At 40.8% G+C, this 23,793-nt stretch overlaps 1 protein-coding gene across 11 annotated transcripts in view; it reads right to left on the bottom strand.

Moving 5' to 3' along the window:
• The window catches only part of MCF2L (MCF.2 cell line derived transforming sequence like), a 179,070-nt gene that overhangs the window by 109,003 nt on the left and 46,274 nt on the right, over positions 1-23,793 (bottom strand). Inside the window, exon 1 of one of the 11 annotated variants that reach the window (XM_063338031.1) lies at positions 4,651-5,785. The exons of the other annotated variants lie outside the window; for them this stretch is intronic. Within the exon in view, the coding sequence (XP_063194101.1) occupies positions 4,651-4,762 (112 nt within the window). The 5' untranslated portion in view covers positions 4,763-5,785. Of the gene's footprint in view, positions 1-4,650; positions 5,786-23,793 lie in introns of those variants that run through there. 11 annotated transcript variants of the gene reach the window in all.

Below are 23,793 nucleotides of genomic sequence, written 5' to 3'. Positions count from 1 at the left end.
GAGGTCTTAAAATAAAACCTAAACACTACCACCCACCAGTCAGACTCTTCCAACAATGTGCGTTCTGTGAACAGAGTGTATTTTAAAGAATCGATGAGATAGATAGCAAAATTTATAGTAGTAAGACTCCTGAAACACATGCTTTTTTGGCACATATAAAACAAGGAGTTCAAAACGCTTCCAAGAACACAGACCCAAGCCACACACCTTACCCACCCCTGACTTAGCAGACTGCACAGTCTGTTTACATTCACCAGATCTGGCAGTTATTATAAAGTTAAGCCAACTTACCCTGCGCCACAAAATCCAGCCACGAACACCATTCTGAGAAAAAATAATAGCTCTTCATTTCTGCTACAGAAATTCCTCTCTGATTCATTGTCAGGGAAAAAAAATGTCCACTTTTCCCCTCCTCTACTCAGAACAAACTACCCTGAGAAGGTAAGAACTTTCGTATTAACTGAACTTTGTTCCATAAATGCAACAGGTGGCACAAGATGACTTTACAAATATATTTTCCTCCAGTAATACCATTGTTCTTGTAATTATCTCTTAATTATAGTGTTCTCCCCTCATGTCCCCACCCTCCATATTTACAGACTGCCGATATACCCAGTGTCTGATACAGTATATCTAGGCTATAGGCTCAAGCCCTGAGCATGTTTTCACTCATGTCAGGCTTTAACAAGGCAAAGCAAAACCGTTCTTCACTCAGATATTCATAACACTATCTGGAACTAGTTATATTACACTGCCAACTCATAGTTTTAGTATTTTTGGTGCAGTTTATCACCTCTTCTATGGATTCACACCCAACTCTCTTCTCCAGCTTTCTGCTGGAAAAAGTACCAGGGCACTGCCAGCAGGGCAAGTAATGGAAGTCTCAAGCATGGAAACTCCAAATCTCAAATAAATCCCTTTTCAACACATTTATCCAGCCAGCAAATGAAAGTGTGAATGCAGCAACAGTAAACACAGCCTTACATGCCTGGACCTATCTAGCATGGGGACCAACAGTAATAAAGTTGTAGTGGCAGGCTTTAACACTGACCAGAAATCTCAGTGTTTACGCAGGCTCCAGGCAGGCTTTGGCTATGTTGAAGCTTTCCGTACTTAAGTATGTCTGCTATATTTATGTATTCAGTCTGATGTTTCCTGCATCCACGCATTTTGCTATCCCACCTGTAAGTTAACACCCTCTTCCCACACAAGAAACCCCAATATCCAACAGAAATACTCATACAATTCCAGGAAAAGAAGCACCACATCTCCATCCCCTCGGCTGACATGGAAGATGCACCACAAGTGCTCTTCCTCTAGACTCCTCTTCACTATTTTTAGTGGATTACCCAGGCTGAGGATTAACCAAGCTCCATCTAACACTTTCACTACAGAAGCATATTAGTATTATACATCCACATCACAGCGCTGCCTCACTGTACCTCATCACAAAACTTCTTTGGATTGGACTGGGAGGATGTGGGAGACGGACAGTCTCTTCATCCATCCATTCATTACATGCCTAGAGTGTACACACGAAAGCAAACCGCCTCAGAACTTCAGTTGCTTTCATCAGAAAACTAACCTGAATCCAGTGTGAAAAGATGCAGACTACAGGATACCTCCAAAGATACTCCTCGTCCATACCAAGCGCAGCACAGACTGAAGACGGATGTCTCTAGAGTCTCCACTTGCCAGACTTGTTTTACAGCTCTCTGTTCAAGCTGACCTACTGTTCCTGTTTGCTTAGAGAAGGAGTGAGAAGAGGGAAAATCTCAAAGCACCGCACCAGGAAGCCCATCACAAAGGGCCACAGCAGGTCAGCACCATGGAAAATCTCCCTTACTGACAGGAGAGAGGTGTCCCCGCAGAAAACCACTTGAAGCCGTGGCTTTCCAGGGCTGAAATCCTCCACAAACTCTACAACTGCCATCCCACCTGCCTGCAGTCAGAGATGCAGAAGCACGCAGAAGATGTACGGTCAGGGACAGATGCAGAAACCTTGATGCCCTTCTGTCTCACAGGAGCCTGGCCATACCAGCCCGGGCCCTGCCTGCACCCTGTCCCAAACCTCTGCATTCCAAAGAGCAAGTGTTACTAGAGACAGGGCTCAACCACGGTGAGGGGATAAAGACAACACAGCCCACCCTGGGTAAAAGACACCCACAGAGAGCAGCGCAGTGAGGATTAGGCCAAGGAGGACAGATCCAACTGTCCACAAGCTGTAAGTAAATAAAGTCTTCTTCGTTAAAAAGAAAACAAAACAGAGATGGATTTGATGAAGCATGAAGACTCTGGAAGCCAGCCCAGCTTCCTTTATTAAGGTAAATAAAGTAATGCAAAATCAATATATGAACTAGGACATTTATTGTTCACGTAAAGACTTCTGTAGGTTTTTTTTTAACATGCAGGAAAAGGGTAAAGTGACAGTGATCAAACCTGCTCTCAGCAATTTCCAGAGATGCTAATGAAGAGAGAACAAAGCCCTGTGAGACTCGAGGCAACAGGACCGCGTGGCTTAATTTTGTCACAAGGAGAAGAGAGATGCATACATCATGGGATTCACAGAATCACAAGCACATTTACTTTGGAAATACATGCTTGCTGAAATTTAAATTTTACCCAGCGTAGCTACAGGACAGAAATGTTCCCAGGCTGCAGTACCTCTCCTCTTCCACAATCTAAACCCTTGATCCACCTTCTGTGCAACTTTTGGTCTGGAAGTGCCACTGCATGCTAACTGAGGTCTGCCAGCAGGAAGGCGGGAAAACTCTTATCAGTCCAAAAGGCTGTAAAGCGGCTTTGACCAAAACAATGGAATAATTGTTACTGGATATGTAAGGTTAACATTAGAGGCATATAATTGCTTTCCTACTGTCAACATAAAATGGGTAACAGGAAGAAAAGGAAACAGAATTTTTGCATACTTCAGGACTTCAAACAGAAAAGGCTGCAACACAATCAAAAGGAGCTTGGGAATAATAATAAAGATGGGTGGGAGAGAAGACAGACAGCTTCCTACAGAAATGTACATTTCTCTGAGTATACACATCTATATACAGTGAAAGGAACCTGTAAGTAAGAGATGATTGTATAGCATACAAGATTTATACTAAGGATCTGAGTCTGAAGGAAATTAGGCTAAAATGATGAAAATGATCTGGTTTAGAATGTGCTCAATGTATTAAATTTATGTTTTTCTCCTATGCAGTCAAGGCTTTGCCTATTCTTGGCATTAGCTCCAATCCATTCATGAGTGGCCAACAGACACCTGAAATGCAGAAGTAAATAAATGTTGTCAAACAATTGGTGCAAGTGGTAACTTTTATGGCTACACTTCGAAGTTGACTTCAGTTTGATTACTACCAAGTGATGGTTGAATCCCAAAGGAAGGTAAGACTGAAATTTTAGGAGGCCTTGTTTTGCTTTGCTCTGTAAGACTGCATCTCATGTGTTTAAAATACAACTAATTTTTTTTGACTTTTCTTTACTGTGATTACCAGAAATTAACATCAAACCTTCTTCTAGTTTGAGCTGAATGGATTTAATTGTTAAATCTTGATAATTTATTAGATAGCACTCCTAAAGGTATCAAACCTTGGCATCATGAATGCCCAGAACAGATAAGTCAGGAAAGGTGAAATCTTTACATTTCAGAAGTTACCAAAAACCTTACCATTTTCATTCCAAACAAAAAAGATGACAAAAGACTCAGTAAGCACAGTACAAAAGAAGGCGTGAGCAAAAGGAGCCACCAGAGAGGCATTTTTCTCTTCCTATTTTTTTTCTACGAGTGTCAACATTACAGAAAGGAATATTGAAAGGCCTTGAAAATGTTATATTTTCCTACAAAGGTAGTTTAGCTTATGTTGATTTCAATTTCATACGGTCCGAATTAATTTTAAAAGAAATTTTAAAAAGGTCCTGTTTTTTAAAAAGCATAATAGGTCAGTGTGCATATAAAACCACAAAAAAAAAAATTAATTAATGAAAAATCTGGTTTAGCTTATTTCAGCCAGGCAGGGTTAGCCTATTTCAATATAGCTTTACTAAATAAAAAGATTATATAATTATCAGTCACACTAACATATTATTACACTACATATTGATGAAACAGACTCTGAGATTGAATAAATGGCAGCGAGTCCTAAATTTAGTACATTACACTTAAAGATCAGAGGCTTCCTGATTTTTTGAGCACAGTCAAAAATAATTTTTTGTTGCAATTAGTTATATTTTTTTAAGAGTGGAGCACTCACTGGAGTTCTAAAGTATCAGAGGAGGGTTGGTATAAAGAATTAAAATCTGCGTTTGTTAGATACTATCATATACCTGGAAGTGCAAGGAAAACCAAGATAGAATGTTTTTCTCCAGTAAGTACCGGTGACAGAGTAATCGCTATCCATCAGTAATATCTAATATGCATAAAGATACATATTTTTTAACTATAAGTGTTGCTGGATCCCTACATCAGTATGCTTTGAGAAAAAATACTCATTCCTGCAAGAATCATCCGAGTTGGGAAAATCTGTAACACCAATACTAGGCTACTTACGGCTCATATTCACCTCCCACACTGCTCAAATTTAAGTGCAAACACTCTATATAGATATAAATCACACTATAGGATCACCTATACATTCATCTCACCAGAGCATATTTGGCGTGGGTTATTTCGTGAGTGTCGTCTGCCATGCAGGATTTGGATGAATCTTGGTAGGACCCTAAAATGTCCTTCCCTTAAAAGGCGTCGTTGAGACATTGATGTGTATCCCTGTATCTTCACCAAGTTATTCACCAAGGGAAATAAAAAATCAGCTCTTCAGAATTACGCTCTTCTAATGCACTGAAAGATACTCTGATTTTGTTTTAAAATGTCAATGGAACATAAAATTTCTTTCTCAAATTCAAACTAGCAAAAAAGATAAAAAAGGAAGGCAGATTTAAAGAACTGGAAACGGGTACAGTTCAGCTATTTGTATTATATGTGCTCTTCCTGAGAAACCAATACCCGGTTTTACTACTAAGAAAAAAGGAAAATCGGTTGTACTTAATGGATGGAAAATGCCAAGACAGTTTCTGCACAAAGCTGCAAGACCTTCTCAGTTCCTAGCATGCTGCACCCAGCAGACAGGACATCTTGCCACAGCTTTCAGTCTGCTTTCAGTGTGGCTAGTATGAATAAAGAAGGCACGGCTTCTCACGTAAGCAGGACAGACTAGCAGATGAAATTTTCCCAAAACAAGCGTGAAACAGTCTGTTGTTCAGTGTTTCATCCAAAATAACTGTATCCAAACTGACAGCCCTTTGCTGTTTCCGATGAATAAAAGCCCTCGCAAAACGTGCAGTTTGTTAGAGCACGCCAGCCGCACACGGCGATCCAAAGCCGCTGCTCATCCCAAGTAGCTGGTACTATCGCCTCCGTCTTCACATCCTTCTCCTTAAGGGGAGGGATGTTCAGTTGTTGCAAAGAGACATCCAACAGTTTTCCTGAAGAAGGGCAAGTCGAGGGTCCTTCTTATAACTTCACAGTCTTGCTCATAAGTTCACAACTCCGCACTCCAAGGGCAGAAATCTCACGCTAACACTTGCTGTATTTCCTACTTCTGTGTCTGAAGCACACTGTATTCCTCAGGGGACAGCAAACCAAATGAAAATTCTGTTGTCAATGTACTGTTGTCACTTAGAAACTCCTCTTTGGTTTGTTTCCCTAAGTTAGACTCTCACCATCAGTCCGTCTCCTCTTCCTCCCCCTGAATTTGCACAGAAGTGAGGACCGAGTCCCTCAAAGGCAAAGCCCGTTTCCAGGATATGTAAGCAGAGAGGTCTCACAAGAAAAACGTGAATCTTCCTGGGAGTTAACAAACAACTAATAGGAAGGAAGGGAGGGGAAATGAATCCCAGGCTTTCTTAAAACATATCAGGAAACCCTACACTGTCTGTTCCCCCTGTCTTTTTCAGTGCAGGAGAGAGGAAATTGATAATGCTGCTTTACTTGGCAGTTAACATTTTCCTCTCAGTTCTGTTTAACTATGTCCTGTATGGTCACAGATCCACCACAACCCCAATATAATACCACTGAGCACATTAAAATGAATAATTAAATGTTCTGAAATATGGTGTACCAACAATTATCATTACTCTGAAAGCAAATTAAAACAGGTAACCTTTAGTTAAGTCACATTGAAGTAAATATTAACAAACTTATTACAAAATACTAGCTTGAATATACCATGCTAACAGAGGAGAATCATTACAGTTTTAGCTGGAAAATGTTTGACTTTCAACATGAAATCACAGGCACAGGCAAATGTGACAATCTTGAAACGTGACGATCCAGGAAGGTCTCAAAATAAATACAAACTGACGCATTTCATGCAAGTATCGCTTGTTTTCCAAATTCCTTACACTAAGGAGATAGGCCACTGCGTTGCAGCCGTGCTACTCATCCTGGATCAAAGACCTACCAAGCGGAAGGAAAGAAGAAAGGAAAGGAAGGAAAGGAAGGAAAGGAAAGGAAGGAAGGAAAGGAAAGGATAGGAAAGGAAGGAAAGGAAGGAAGGAAGGAAGGAAGGAAGGAAGGAAGGAAGGAAGGAAGGAAGGAAGGAAGGAAGGAAGGAAGGAAGGAAGGAAGGAAGGAAGGAAGGAAGGAAGGAAGGAAGGAAAGGAGGGAACAGCTTAGTGGTGGAAAACCACCATGCTACACACTGCCACTGTACTATATATTCAGGGTTCAAACAAAAGAGGAACTGAAATAAGGCACAGCATCCACATTAGACAAAATTCCACATTTTCTTGTGCTGCTTGTCGCTGGGGAGCACAAAGCAGTGGTTCTGGGAACAACAACATCTGCAGAGACAACACAGCAACCTGCTCCTTGCTGCCAAGTTTCCAAGTGGAGGCACCAAATGTGACCAGGAGACAGCTGTGGCAGATTGCCAACCATCAGGGCTTTCCTCCTGCCTGGCAGGCTATGACTTGTTGGGGGCTTTTGGAGCACACCAGCCTCATCACCAAAGGACCCAATGTGACAACTGAGTGGGACGCCAATGATACTACACATCACAGAATCACAGACTGGTAGGGGTTGGAAGGGACCTCTGGGGATCATCTAGTCCAACCCCCCTGCCAGAGCAGGGTCACCTACAGCAGGTTGCACAGGAAGGTGTCAAGGCAGGTTTTGAATGTCTCCAGAAACTGGAGACTCCACCACCTCTCTGGGCAGCCTGTGCCAGGGCTCTGCCACCCTCAAAGTAAAGAAGTTCCTCCTCATGTTGAGATGGAACTTCCTATGCTCAAGTTTGTGCCTGTTACCTCTTGTCCTGTCACTGGGCACCACTGAAGAGAGTCTGGCCCCATCCTCCTGACACCCACCCTTTAAGTATTTATAAGCGTTGATAAGATCCCCCCTCAGTTGTCTTTTTTCCAGACTGAAGAGACCCAAGTCCCTCAGCCTTTCCTCATAAGAGAGATGCTCTAGTCCCCTAATCACATCTTCTTCCAGCAGCTGAGCCACCAGGTAGAAAAGTGACTGTTTGTCCCAGCGGTGTTTTGAGCATGCGGTGACACTAGTGGCACACGATGGAAACCTCACCAACAATTTGTGCAGAGGATTATTACAATGAAGCAAAAAGACGTTCTCCTTGCTTTCTTCACATATCAAATGCACACAGAAGATTGATGACTTGAGTTGTAAAGTTATTAAGTACACACAATCCTACTGAAAGCTAGCCATTAGCTACATGCCTGTCCGCAAAACAAGCTTTTAATCTTCTTTCAAGCACTCAAATTTGTGCCTAGAAGCAAAGAAATTAATCACAACAATGCCTATGGTGGTGCGCAATCAGAAGGAAACAGATGGTGTAATGCAGTTTCCAAACAGCAGCAGCCTCTATCTCCAGGAAAATAACCTGAATATTTTCCCTTGCCGTTGGCATTACTATAACAAAAGCTGCTATTAGAAGGATTTCTTCTCTGCTCTGTACTGCATCAGCAGACTACATAGCAGTGTAACGATGGTAACATTCTTTGAGCGTTAGTTGGCAAAACCAACTAGACTGCACCTATCTCTTCTTTCACATCATATAAACAGTAACATTCAATGGGTAACACCTCCACGATTATCTTTAAGTGACTACAAACAGCCTGATGGAACCAATAAAATCACAGCACTGAAACAGAGTATTTTTTCTCATGCTTCATTTCCAGGTCTGTTTCTGACCGCAGACATAGGGTTGCACATCGACAACAGGCTCACCACACTGACTTATGTCTGTATCCACTCTCTCCGATTCTTCTTTTGAGTCCGGGGTATCTCACAATATTTTAGTACAATAACTTCAAATTTTCTTGGCAATCACTAAATTAAGCTGCCATAGCTTTCATCACTACTGGGTGTTCTCATCATTCCTTTCATCTTTTTCTTTGTATAGGAGCCTTATCTTTATGGGACATCTCAAATGCCCTACTGTGATTTTTCCTCCAAACCCTAACAATTATTTACAGGCCCTTCCCTACATCCTCACATTCAATGCAGCGCTGAAATGTTCACATTATAGGACCATGTATACCCTCCTAACTATACACTGGAAGAGGCTCTGGTAGCAGAATCAACGTTGCTCTGGAGTTTCTCCTGTGTTTCTTCCGCTCCTCAAAACAAGTTAATCTTCATATCTGCTGATATACCATGGCCACTGGTGTTGCCATTTCTCTTTAATTGTAGATCATGTTTTTCAGGGAAAAGAGTGCATCTCATGGATAAGAAAACATGGCACCTCTCATGCCTGGCACTTTGAGATCCCACCATGCACACGCCACACAGGAATCCACCTGTGAGATCTGGATCTACCACTTGTCCTGTCTTTTCCCCTGGAGTCCCTGCAGGCAGGAGATTCTGCAGAGAAACTTCAGTATCAGAAGTGCCATCATAACCCTGATAAAAACCTAGAGGACTGACTGCAAGACAGATCTCGCATGAAGAATATAAAAGGCTATGAAAATTATATGGGGAATTGCATCTAACTCACACACATGCAGAGCTCAGAAATTACTGTTTCTTGGAACAGTTTCTAAAAAAACAGATACAAGGGTACATACAAGGTAAATCTCATAGTCTTTTTAAAAAGGTGCAAGTGCCATGTGTATCTTTCAGCATCAGCACATTCACAATAACAGTGGAAATGAAATGAGGGGGAAGGAAAGTGAAATGTTGTTTAGATTTTTCCATTTAAAGCATGCTTCATCAACTATCGCTGCACACATATTTATTTTGTTGAGGACAGAAGTACAAACAGAAAGCTAAATTGGACTCACGCTACATTATTGAACAAAATGATGGTTTTGCACACATTAAAAATATAACATACAAACCACTTCTAATCTGAAATGTAATCTGTTTTGTAGAGTTCAACACCCATATACCGTAACAAGGTAGCACTGGTTGTTGTTATGCTTAGTCCTGAACTTTCTTATAACTATACATAAACGTTGAATTATGGCACGTATTATGCTTGTGTTAATTTTTAAAATCAAGAAGAGGTTGACAAAACTTAATCCATGCCAGAGGCTAGTCACTAGGCTAAACCAGTAAAAAGTCAACTAGAGGCTGAATTTAAATGAAAAAGAAAGGGTAGCGGAGACATTAAAGACACAGAACTTCATATTTTTATATCCATAAATTCCACAAGGCTCTTGTAGAGGGAAAATGCTGAGGGAAAACCTGTCTGAAAACCCAAGAAATAAATTATTATTCCAGGAATATTCTAATATTCTTAAAATACAAGAAAAGAATGAATCTTCCTTTTCAATGTGGATGAGATGAATATAAAGTCTAGGTACATCTTTTGCCTGTATTATTTTTATGCTTGTTAGAACAGTATTTTTCTGTTTCACTTTCAGGTTACTCTATCAGAACATTCTCTCTAACAAAAAGTTTAGAAAGGGCTCCCATAGTGTAATATAGAGAATCTGTGAACTGAAATTACATTTAACAAAATACCATGACATGTAAGGAGAAGCTGGAGTGGGGAGAAATCTCAGAAATAGATATGAATGGAGATATATCCTGGCAAACGTAAAAGCTATTACAAACAAGTTCAGTATCTCCCCAAAACATAGACAGTGATATAAATTCTCAATATTTTGGTATTAATTAAGGGTTAGGAGTTAAAAGAATTATTTGGTTTTATAAGAAATCTACACCGAAACCCCGAATTAAGTCACAAGAGTGAATTAGGTTAGTTGTCCAAGCTTAATCCTAACTGGATGTATCTGCTCAGCGACAAACCATGATTGTAATAAGCATCAGATGAATATAAGTAGATCAGGACTGAGATAAACGGACAGCTTGCATTCTATTTATACTCGCACATTATGCTGCGGAACCACAGCTGCCAGTCTTTCTTTAAAGCGATCTCTCTCAAAAAATAAAATTAAACTAAAATAAATCCTAAAATCAATACAGAGTGTTTCATAATTTAAAAGTACAATAAGAAACAAGAAAAAAAAATCACAAGATATAAAATTAGGGTTTCAATATTCTGGAAGTGATAATATTTAATTGTCAAGATAATGAAAAACTTGTAAAGCCTAACATCTGTCCCTCTAATTCAAGTAATCTTATATTGCATGTCTGAATTTCTTGAGGGTTAGCAATAAATTTGACCCATCTCTACAAGAACAAGTTCCTCCACCATTAGCAACAGAAAATACTTGGAAAATTACAGTGGATCAGGCAAATAACTAGAAGAGAACGGCTCTTTATGACCAGCCAAGCAAAGTGCAGTCTAACATCTAAGACGACAGCTCTTCTAGTTTGTCCTTTAATGTAAGTCCTTTAAGTTTTGAAGGCAACCAGCAATCAATTTCAAAACTTCAGAGACATTCTGGGAAAGAGCAAGGAAACTACACTTAAAATAGTGAAGACCAGGAGGGCAGAACATGGGAAAAGCCTGATTAGCACCTGGTGTTGTTCAAAGCTGCAGGCTTTGGCTACTGTGATACTGGAGTTAATTAAGCAACCATCGCCACCAGCTCACTCATCCATTTAAATTCTGTTAGGTAAAATGACCTGGCAAATGACAATTACAGATTGGGGTTGAGCAGATTTGTCAGGGGTACAAGGCTCACCTTTTTGGTCAGAAGTGAAGGCATGTGAAGAACAGGAATCTGTTCAGATTAACAAACTCCTGTGAATTATTTCTGTCCTGTGCTTGATACAGGCCCATGCTTTGAGCCAACCACACTGGCTCAGCTCTCTGTTCAGTATCCAACTGCTGCTGCTGTGAGCGCAACCCAAGGGAGGGAGATGACCATGGCAGGCAGTGGGCCCACAGAGAGGGGATTTTTGTGGCAAAAGGAGAAAGAAAGTGATGGGGGACCCTTGACGTCACTGCACAGCTGTGCCTGCACACCACAGTTACGGCAAGGGGAAGATGCTGATGTAAAGCAGATAAAACAATGGCAGAGAAAACAAGTAACTTAAAATGGTTTATCAAATATAGCTTTATTGACAATGTCCTGTAAAGATACTACAGTTTTAGGCACATTAGCCATTCCCATCACGTGCCAGCTACATCTGTAATCAATAGTAGTAATCAAACTAAGGGGCTGAGGGTAAGCAGTTGCCTTTGTACATTAAGTTATGCTAGTGGAAGCTCTGTTCAAAAATCATCTGTGTTTAATGTTTAATATATATGCATGTATATACATATCTATATGTGTATATATATATACATATCTATATAAACACATATGACCATATAAAAACGGCATATACATGCAGTCAACATTGACTGACCTTCCAGCAAACAGCTCTGTGCAGAATCAGATGGCGAAGAGAAAGCCGAAATTTGATGTTGAAAGAACTTTTGCTGGAATTTGGGAATACTTTGATTATGCTCAAAAGAGGGTTCTTGTTCAAACGTTGCATCTTTTGACAACTGCAGCAGGTACGCAGTATTTCCCCACCGGCTTGATTTCTGGCAGAAGCAGCCAGACAGGGAAAAGGGGTTTCTGTCCATCTACCCTCTGGCCAGATACCGCTGCTCTCTCCAGCTGGGTTTGCCACATTTGAGATCAGTGATCAGCTCATTAATGAAACCTGCACTTCTTTCATTTCTCTACAGGAGACAGAGCAACCTCTTGCAGCACCACTTAGGAAGATGTTTCTCGATTGTTCAGAAAGGCTGATGTTCAGGACACTGCAAAATCTATGATTAGATGGGTGAGTTTAAGGTCTTTTCCTGAAGATGATAGCTTTGACAGTTACGAAGTGTGGAACATGGTATGGACTTGGATCTATGCATCTAGACAGTTCCCAGAAGGGGTGGGCTCTGGCCATGGCTTATAGTATTCTCAATAATCGAACGTGTACAGTGAGAAATGACTGCTGCGCACCTACATAAATAGATGACATTGTCTTGCTGTGCTACCACAGGCCAGAAGCACCCTTAGAGCCTTCAATCTCTGCTACCCCATTTTCCTTCCTCTGAAAAATGTTCTCTGTTGCCACATGCTTTAGACCCAAGGGATCCTGTGCTCAGCTCTCACCTCTTCCCTGTCAGGCTTTAATTCTTTTTCATATTTCACAATCCCTCCTGTTTAGTCTCTCCATGAACAGGGTATTAATAAAGGAAAAGAGTTTTCAGTTGAGTAGCTGCTTCGAAATTCTTCTGCATGCACTGTTACACCAATTACAAATTTGTATGGCAGTAATCCACTCAGCACAAAAGAAACAGTGCTATTAATACTTCACAAAGCTGGTATGCAGCTATAAGTAATACCTTTTAGGGACCTTTTAGAAATGCTATAAAAATCCCTAGGCTGTAAGAACCTAATACGATTTTTCCTCAGGCCACTGTTAGGATACAGCACAGTAGGTTTTCTATTGCAACTTTCTGAAATGGCCATAGGGGTGCAAGAGTGATAAATCATCTAAGAGTTCGGAGAAAGAATAAGATTTTCATAAAGAATTAATGAATTGCTGAGTTCAATGATTGTTCGTGCAGGCCTCCAGAAAAACAGGATTTTCCCTGTGTACAGGTAAACACATTTAGTTGAACTGGGATGAAGGGTGCTACTGGTGGGACATTCGTCAGATTATACTAGACAGTCAAAGTTTTAGTCTGTTCAGAGTTAGTTTGCCTCATTCTGCTTATCAGCTAGTCAGTTCTAATAGACATATTTTAATTACGCAGCCGTAATTAAAGACATTCAAACAAATAGATCTAAACACACAGTGAGAGAGACACCAAGGGTCTTTACGCCATCTGGAACTGCAAAGGACTAGGACAAGTCCACATTTAAATTAAAAAATTTAAAAGCTCTTTGACAGCTAAGAATCAACAGAAAATTTCCATCTGAAAATGTAAAACAAATGCTGTATGATACGTAGTTACTTGGCTGTAACTCTTAGAAAGACTGAGAAACTCATTCCATCCATAGCATCGTACCAGCAAGCGCCAACACCGAATACAGCCACTATCACACAGGTACTGTCTTTGACCTGACCCCATACTGCTGCCAAAGGGAGCATTCCCGCTCCCAGTAACCTCCCCCTCTTGCTTCCCGGGTGTGGGCATTTGCATGGTGAATTATATGTGGATATGTTCCAGGTAGGACAAGCAGGACAGAGACACATGATGTGGCTTCTGGTTAAAGTCAATAACCCTGGCACAAAATGTGGTATGTGGAAAGCTGCTGAAATGACAAATACCTATTGTTTTCCAGGTTGGGCATACTGGTTAACGATTATTTCCTAAAATGAATACTGCAAGCTGTGCTTGTCTCTTCTGGATTCTTCAGCAGAGATCTTCACATTTAATAAAATAGTACTACTGATTACTGTTTATGGCTATACACTTAGAGCTCATATAAAGGCACAATAGGCAAATGCATCATTGGAGTTACAGTCTCCAAATGAAGTATTATGTCAAAACATGTTGAAAGACACTGAAGATTTTGTGAATTTAGTATATGAACCATAAACTGGCTGTGATGAAATCATGGCTCCTCTTGACATAGTCTCATTGCATGAAAACACTGAAGAAAGTAGCATTGTTAGTATGGAAGCTACCGAGAAAGAAAAAGCCAAAACATCACATAAAAAATTATAGCTGAGGAAAAACATTTTCCTGCATATTCTCTCATGTGAATAGAGCCTACAAAGAGTACAAAATGTAGTTCTCCACAGCTGTACAGATGTACAACCAAAGGTCAATTGCAGTCAGTAGTCCCTTCCTTCCTCTCAGAGTTTCGTCTCATTTGTTACATTTGGATTCACGGATTATTTTTTTCCAGATGATCTAAATGATGCTTGTCACTTGTCAGTTGAAGACAGTGCTGTGCCAACACTTTTTATTTATCCCCATACAATAGAAATGTTACACAGGCATGCTCTGCCGTCCATCAAGGATGTGTTTCTGAAAAGTGTGACAATTAGAATCATTACCCCATTGCTTTACTCTTCATTTCACTCTTCAACTGATTCGATCAATCCCATTTTGTCTGAGGAAGATGATGATGATGACACTGAAAGTGCAACTATTCAGAAAGCAGCAGCAACAATGCTCACACTAAAAGACTGAAAATGACTTGGTCTCAGGGATGAAGCAGTTGCGATCTTTGAGGAGAGTGATCTGCTCCAGAAAGCTGGCATCTCTTCCAGGTGACAATTCTGATCCTGCTTTCACCACTCCATCCACCAGGCCATATATACTGTCCCTGTGCATTTAAACTGTGTGTGTCTTGGTCCGTACACACATCCCACCCTCCCCACAGAAGAACCGCTTTGCCCTCCAAACAGCCTCTGTTGTTTCACCTGTGTGACTGACAACAGTTGGCAGACCAGGGTGGTCAACAATCAGCGTGGAACTCCAAACCGAAGGACAGGCTCATCTCGGGAACTGGTCCTTTCATTTTGCAATCAAACATAAATTGGAGATTTGGTCACAGGGGTAATCTTTGCTCAGTTTTGAGATGTGCAGAGGCCGCAGCACATGGTGCCTCCATTAGTAATTCACAGGTCTGCACGGGACATTTTTAATTTTCTACCATTAAATACAGGCAGCGCATCTGGAAAGCATCACGCGTATCGACCTTCTTCCCCATCAGAAGAACATATGGGATTTTCAGATATATCCTTGGAGTCAGAAGCAGGTAGGAAAATGAAACAGAAAATGCACAGATGCTGCAGTTCATGTTAAAGATACACAATAAAGAAACATTTTGGAACATCCCAGCCACTCCGAAATCCAAACCAAACCAAAGTTGTATCAGGGAAAATGTCGTTAGTGAGTGCAGAACCTTTGCAGAACACAGGCTTAACTACAGTTTATATAGCTCCTTATTAAACCATGCATGATACCATGCAAGCTTTTCTGCATCAGACTGGAGTGGCAGAGCACTCTGCTTTGCAGATACATGCCTGGACTTTGCTGCTGTCCTGGATACTTATAAGATCTTATATTTCCCTATATACAACCATTTATTTATCTTCAAACATTTAAAACCAATCTGGGAAAACTAAATATAGTACATGGATGTGTCAAAACAAAACAAAAACAAGTAAATAACTAAAAGAAATTACTGGCTAGTATGAAAATTAACAAAACCAGATTATTTTAAGTAGTAAGACCTAGAAGCCTTCATAAAGTCACTGTGTTTTGATCTATTAAATTTCCATTTAGAGTGAACAGGAAATTTTTTGTTCAAGAAATAATCTCTGCCACAATGCCACCGAAGCGCTTGTGTGCTTTGCTGGGAAGATTTTAACCAGTGGGAAAATTTTTAACAGTGCAGGCTGCCACCAAATTCCACCAGCCAGGCAGACAACGGGCAACATGTGCCCTGCCCATGTGTCCAAGGACACAGGAGATTCCTGGAACATCTCCATCCTGGAACTCAACTGAGCATGTCCATAATACGTAGATTGGCTTTGAGCAGGTGGTTGGACTAGATGACCCCAAATAAGTCCTTTCCAATCTAAATTATTCTATGATCGCCTTGCCCATTTAGCTCCTTTACGGTTATCCAGCTGCGTTCACTGCTTTGATTCCCACAGAGAAAAAGGGAACCATTTTTGGTGCTTAAATTATATCAGTTGTTTCCATTTCCCAGTGAATTAATAATTTAGCAGAATTTTATCTTCCTCATGTTAGAGTTATGTGAAGAAGCCAAGTGGTAAAGTAAAACATTAAATTATTTACAAGTTGTGCACACATGCAGGGAGATAAATGGTATAGCATTATATATTTAACAGTTGTTAGAAGTACAGAAGCTATAAGCATGATAGCCAAACTCCTTTGTCAACGGAGTAAAAAGCAGTCTTCAAGTATGTGTTAATTTTTTTAGACATTAAACAGCTAAAGCAAATGTATTTAAGGTAGATCTAAAATCTGTACAAACTTCAGAGCTCCCAAAGTAAGCACTTTCTGGCTGCAAATGAAGGAATGAGGCTCCATTTCCCTACTGGCAGAATTCTTCACGAAAGGCAATTAAAGCCCTGCTCCATGTTTTAGCAGGATGGAACTGAATAAATCACAAGTGTGCAGAACTTTCAAGTGCTGGCAGCTGATTATGCTATCACAGACTAGGAGAATAAATTATAAATTCATTTGTAATGTAACAGATCCTAAATTCTCAAGTCTCCAATTACCATCTCTATTCAGTTTGCTTAAATGAAGGATTATGCCTTCTTACTTTGGTGCTTGAGAAATAAAGAACTAAGACATAATATTAAACGGCTGAATTTTTATACCTTACAACTCCAAATAACCTCTACATGTGATGAAGACAAGTACAGCAAACAGAATTCCTCATAATTCAGCCTTTCCAAATGTATTTACTGTCTTATATATGCAGCTGAACAACCTCTTTCAAATAAAATTTAACCAGAAATAGGTTTGAAAAATGGAAACAGGTTTGAAGCATCAGCCTTGGAGTATATACTATAACGTAACCACGATACAGAACAAAATACTGCTATACTCTTTTTTTTTGCCCTGTAACTTCACATTTGTCTTGAAAACCGATTTAAAAGATATTTCTTTCTTAATGTCTGTATATTTTACACAAAGACCTTCTGTTAAAATTCATCTGGCTATCTATCCGACCCCCCCCTTCCCCCAAATGCACACAGACTGACATAGTTATTAAAGGATTGGCTGAACAAGATCTCCTTTCTTTTCTGAAGGGGGCCCCTCTAACAAAGGACCTCGGAAAGTAGTCTTTATTGTTAGGCACCGGGTGATGCAATCTTTATGGCAGCGATGATTTAGGATCCACTTCCTCTATGTCCTGACAAATAGTAACATCTCTTATCTACACTGTATTAGCATCCTCCTACCTCCTCAACTGTTCTGACAAACAGTTATGGCTTGTCATTGATTTTAATTTCAGCAGGAACCCCTTTGGGCACCTAACACAAGCTCCATCACACCCAGAAGGTAGCTTTCTATCCATAACATGTGTTAAGCCCATAACCTCTGGGTGGTGCAATGACAGCAAGAGGAAAGGGTAAAGGCACCTCCAGCCTTGGGGCTTGCCACGGCTCCCCAGAAACACCCAATCTGGCCAGGAGCTCACTCCTTTTCCTGGTGCAAGCCCCTGCCTCCTCTCACCAGCAAAAGACCACCAGGCGCAGGAGGCAGAAGGATCCCCAGCAGAATAAACACGGCTGCCGGTGCAAGGTGGACATGTGCCTGTGCCAGCTCAAGGAAGGCCAGTCAGTGAGAATGCAGTGTGAGGGGAAGGGAGGCTGGACTTGGGTGACGGAAGATGTTGGGCAAAAAGAGTCATCTTTTAATGAGAGGAGACAATACAAGGAGGGCTGTGGAAGTGAAGGGACTTAGTACAGGGGAGGCTGGGGAAAGGCAGCAGGGACTGAAGGAGAGTGAGGGCAGAGGAGATACAGGCACTGGGAGAGGAGGTGTAGTGTGAGGCTGGGTGCTGCAGGTGGACCTCAGGCAGGAGACCAGAGGAGGGACCTGCTTAGGATAGAAGCTGAGGGAAACTAAAAGGCCAAGATGGGAGTTAACTTCCCAGGACTCATTTGAGGAAAGAGGAACCCTACCATGCAAGGGAAACTGCTTCTGGCTGTGCCTGAATTCCTGTGCACTTGTTGCACTGACTGGAGCAGCTGTTTTGCTGTAGTGTATTAAAGAAAACAGGCAAGCTGTTTTCCGGGATCATCCCGTTCATATTGTGTCCATGAAGAAATGCTCCTTAGCACACAGGCAGGGATAGAGAGGGAGTGAGAGCAGCGCACATGTGCAAACTAGACATCAGGATAAGAAACAACCTAATTACAGCTTATTTTGACATTACAAGTATTGGCTGTTTAGGGACACAAATTGTAATCAAGTGTGCTAAAACACAACACCTCGGTGAGTTACCTACTCTTACATGATCTTACAGACGATGATTAGTGGCCTACAGAGCAAAAAATGCAAGGCCCTGGAGGAGCAAACATTTGTCAGTCAGACAAACCCAGATGTACCTTGTTCGCTTTTCAGAGTGTATCTTATGTCTCAAATCCGTGATTTAAGGCACTTTTCCAACTGCAAGAAGAGACTTGAGAGCTTGAATATATTCTCATCAAACTGCAACACAACAAGAACTGATAACATATCCAAAGTAGGAAGTATAAAAATATTTATTTCTCACGTAAACTTTGCAAGTATTATAAATAACTAATAAAAGTTAATGACCAGTAAATGACCAAAATGTTCTCAGATAACATTTAAGATAAACGATTTAGTGCTGCAAAATAGGTTTATTATGAGTATAGACTTCTAAATGGAAACGAGTATGTTTCATATCAAGGCTAGCAAAACAGCATGCACCTGCCACGTGTTTGGGCTTTTCTTGGTCAGAACAGGATAAATGACAAACCTTAACAATATTTGTAGCTCTCAAGAGATGGCTTGGAAAAAAAATCAAAAAGGTGTCTTCAGAAAATAAATAAATAAATAAATAACTTCTAGTTCTTCTTATCCTTGTGGTTGATCACTTGCAGATACTTAAAAGTTGTTACTAATATAATGTATGCTTTGTCTCTACTTTAGTTTAAGCAATAATGCTTTTCAGATTCTTTTCTCCCATTTAATTTTGGATTCAGCTATGCTAAAACTGTAAATTGTTAATGATAATATTCACTGAACTAGAAAGGAAGAGAAACTTACTGGCTCACCGAAGTAACAACAAAATGTCAAACTAAAAGTAACACTTCAGACACAATCTGTATATTCAACTTTCAGCCTTGTGCCTTCCCAGATCACCATCCTATTGCAGGTTTCTTCAGGCACAGTGCAAGGTCAAGATGCAAAGGGAAACACAGAGTCTAAGTCAATCACTGGTTGCACCTGCATCCTATTTACTCACCTTGCGAGTTAAAAATCTGGCACTTGAAGGAATTCCAGTATTGGTTTATACATACTAGAAATCTGAATTTCACTGTAATTCCTAACTATACTGTTTTCACCTTCAAAGCCTGCTCAAAAGTATTGCTTGAAGCACCAAGTATTTGTTTAAGAGGCATGAAGAACTGCAGAAGAGTTTGGATAAGTGCTGCCATATAACTATTGCTACCTTTTACAGCAGTGAAATTAACTTTTGTGTAAAAACAAACTGTGTACAGATATCACATCTTAAAGTATGGCAGTCTTCAGTTACAGGCAGGGGAGGGAACGAGCAGAAATGTCACATGTTTCTAACTGACACAACATGGAAGACTAAGAGCCTGATGTTACACCCCCTGAAATGAACCCCAAGATAACTGGTGACCTCAAAATTAATTAACTTGAACCCTGACAGAGGCATGCATCAAGAAGTCAAAAAGTCTCTACCCAGAAACCGGGTTTAATGGGCAGTGGATCCATGCGGATCTCTGCAGAAATCAAGTACCCACAGTACTGTAATAAACAGACCAAGAAGAATCTCCCTGCTTTGCCAGACAACAAACCAACAGCCATAATGTTCCACCACAAAATACCTATTTCAGGTTTGAGGTTAACCAAGACAAGTAAACTTCTAAAGAGACGACCGTACTTGACTCAGTAACCCAGGAAACAGAAATTATGGGAGATGGTCACAAAGACCAGGAGTTTCACTGTTTCTCCTCTGGAATAACTGCAGAGCACCAGTGAAGGGACAGTCCCACCCTATCGCCCACCCTATCCCTGTTCCTCCAGTGCCACAGTCACACGTTCCCACTGCTGCCCTGGTACCAGCTCAGATGATGACAGGCTGAGGCAGGGCAGCCTACAGATTTGACAGTAAGCACACTTCTCTCCCCTACACAAAAAAAAGCAGTTTTCTGTTGAATCAACAAACTGAACCAGTTCAATGGTTCAGACAGTTCTCAGGTATCCATCTCTTGCCTGATGCAAGAGACACCACGGGAAGCTGAAGGCAAGGCAAAGAAAAAAAGTAGGACCAACTCTTTCTTCAACTACTTAGTTTCACCAGATGGCATGTGGTTTAAAAATGCATTTTAACTTTAGCCAAAGGTGAGTAATATCCACGGATGGCTCCCAGGATGGAGAGAGAGCAGCCCCTACCAGACGCAGCTCAGAGGAGTTGGCTTCTATACCGATGGGTGTCCAGAGGACAGCATCCTTCTCCACTCACTGTAGAAGGCAGCTCAGATCATCCTTACTAGAAAAAAATTGGCCTGTGCAAATACCTGTCTGTAGTAAAATGACATTGAAAATCATTTTCTCTATGTAGGTATCTGAATTCCTCAATTAAACAGAAGCAGGCCTAAGAGAAACCATGTGCTTATGGAAGCATCTTTTCTCTACATTGCAACCAGTCAGAGTATTTGCTAATGCTTTGGCACAGAGCTCCTTCCACACCTCTGTCATGTTATCTAGAGGTAGGCTGGGAAGGTATTGCACAATAAATGCAAACAGGTCATAAGGACAAGACTTCCAGAAGAGCAAACTTCATCTGCATAAAGCCAAATGAGACCAACATTTTCCATTTTTCCAGTATTCCAATATTCATAATCAAGTACAGCATGATACCGCACATGTACAATTCTAACATTATTTTTTCAAGAAAGTGTAAAGTTGACTTTAAGTGATTAATTGTTCTTGCCAGAGGCAACTGATAGCCAGATAAAGCAAGTGCAAATTACATGACAAGAGGCTGAAAAGAATACATAGTCTCTAACTACAAAGTGGAGCTAACTCTTCACAGGAGATAATCTTCACAACTGAACAACTCTTGAATTGGACAGTGTTGGGCAATTATTTCAGCATGCAAGCAGCTCCATTATTTCCTCAAGTATGTTATATTTTGCCTTTCAGTCATGCATCCTATGACACAGTTTTATAAAACAGAAAATCAGGTTCTTTCCATATCTTATTATGCTGTCTTTGTCAGCTGCCTTCAGAAAGAATCATGATTTATTTATTTTTCCAGCAAAGTCTAATGTCTCTAGCCTGTTTTTAGAAATGAAAGAAAGAACAAATTTAGATGATATTTTGCTTATTCAGACATACTTTACGTTATCGTTGCAGTAAAAGAAAAGATAACCTTTTTCATAGGCTTACATGATTCTGAATATGGCATCTAGAAATAAAATCCACATTGTATTTGCAGTCACAAGAATATTCAAGTTCCCTCTGCTTCAATAATACTGTTTTGTTAAATATTGCTAATCATAAATTTCCAGCAATTATTTTTAACAGAATTTTTTTTTGCTACATAAAATAATTTTTGGCCAAAAAAGAATTTTTTTCCAATGAACGTTTCTCGGAAGTTGGTTGAAACTTTGCTTTTAGTAATAAAAAAATATTACAATCAATTCCAATTTGAAAAAAATCACTGAAATTTCCTTTCTTCCTTTTGTCTGATAGATTTAGCAGAAAACTGCCTTCTTATTACAAACACGGCTAAAGCTCTAATAAGAAAAACATTCTAATCTACATGCTGAGGGCAAACTAGGGCAAAAGGTGTTCTTGCAAAGTAGTTTGGGACCAACTATTTTCAAAAAGCTTCAAAAATTAAAACTTTATTAAAAATGGTTGTTGTTGGGTTTTGGTTTTGCTTTTTTCAACTGGCCTCATTTATCAGGTGGCAATAATGTGGTTTATTACTAGCAGTCAAACTACTGCTTCACATTAGAAACTTCTTTTTGGGGAGACTAACCATCTAACGTGTGTCAGAGTCTAACAAGCTAACCAAGTGTTGACTTAGACGGTATGAAACCACAGTTCTGCATTAAGCATTGTGGAATAGGGTATTTTACGCCATTTCAGATCAATTCCTAAAAAAAAAAAAAAAAAAAAAAAGGACAAAGACAAAAACTAAACCAACATTGGAGCAAAAATGCTATTTCAAAACTTACTGATAGAAGCAACTGAAGTGAAGAACAAGACTGGGGCAACTAAGTGAAAAACAAGAGCGGGTATCAGCCCCGGATATCCAGGTTTACCTACAGTCATCATCAAACAGACGCCACGCAAGCCACCTCCGGATGATGAGGGTGATTGCCTTTTCCTCGGGCTCCCACCCTAGCCATGCCCTGACTTTATCAGGGGAGGAGATACCCAAGTATCAAGGCTTCCCTCGCCCTGCTCCCTCCCTCCCATCCCACCCCATCCCATCCCAAGGAAAGGAAACCAGTGACTGAGCTGGGCAGGAACCACAAGAGGACGGCCACCTCCTCAAGCAGAGGAAGAGACCTGCCAAGAGATACCATGGGGCACACACCCCTTATTCTCCCAAATAAGAGCAGGTACAGCTAGAAAAACTGCTTGAAGCCCACGGAAGGTACTGTGCACCGATGAGCCTGACCTTATTTCTTGCCGGGAATGTTCCTCCCTCATCAATTCCACCATGCTTGTCTGACATTTCCTTTTTTGCTGTGTTTAATCCAGATAACAAGTTACTTGAGGCAGGGAGCTGTCGAGTATGGTACAGCTCATCTGCAAAGGGCTTGGCAGGCTGTGTGGTGCCATGCCCAGGAACAAAAATAGAGCAGAGCAGATGACCAGCCTTTAAAACAAACACAGTTTCATTTATTCCTACTTCAATAACTTAGTAATTCATTGCCTAATGTGTTATTAGCAACATACTTTAAAAATGAGGATTTGACTCTCAAAAAAATTCCTTTCTAAAGGCATAAATAGTTCAAACTAAGCTTTTTTCCCCCTGAGTATTTTGTGAATGCAATGGTAATTTTCAAAGCCTGAGATCTCCAGTATTAATGACGTTATAAACTTAAATCTGATACTTCTGGTAACTTCTTCCTGAGTTCTTCACAACCCCAGTAAATTGCAGACGGTGCAGCTGCCTGCGGAGCCCTCCCAGCTCAATGGGACGAAGGGCTCCTGAGGGCCAGGGTGGCCCATGCAGACCCAGACAGGAGGTAGGGCAGGATCTGGTGGTGGGAGAGGCTCTGCAAACCCCTGGCACAGCACTCGGCATGGCCCAAGCTCCCTGGACAGGACAGTGATGCACACACGGCAGGAACCGAGCAGAGCTGTGGGTCTTCCTCTTCTTGATATGTGTGCGAGGCTTCTGAGGCCCCACAGAGGGTAATGAACAAAAATAGCCACCATACCACTACCCCAACAGCTGATCTGCTGCCAGGAGCAGGGAGCAAAAAGAAATGAGAGTGGAGAGTGGGTGGCCACGTTGTCTTGCTTCCTTTTCTTCCATGTGTATCTTTAAACCTAAATACTGTATACTGCATTTGCTCCCATTTAATGTCATAGGGCTAACTCACTATACCAGCCATGCACTACATGTCTCCCGTGTCATGGAAACTCCTAGACTGGCTGT

The sequence above is a fragment of the Chroicocephalus ridibundus genome, chromosome 1, assembly GCF_963924245.1.
Source record: "Chroicocephalus ridibundus chromosome 1, bChrRid1.1, whole genome shotgun sequence".
Lineage (NCBI taxonomy): Eukaryota > Metazoa > Chordata > Aves > Charadriiformes > Laridae > Chroicocephalus > Chroicocephalus ridibundus.
The sequence above is the reverse complement of the archived record's forward strand: the minus strand, read 5'-3'. Positions and strand labels throughout refer to the sequence as shown.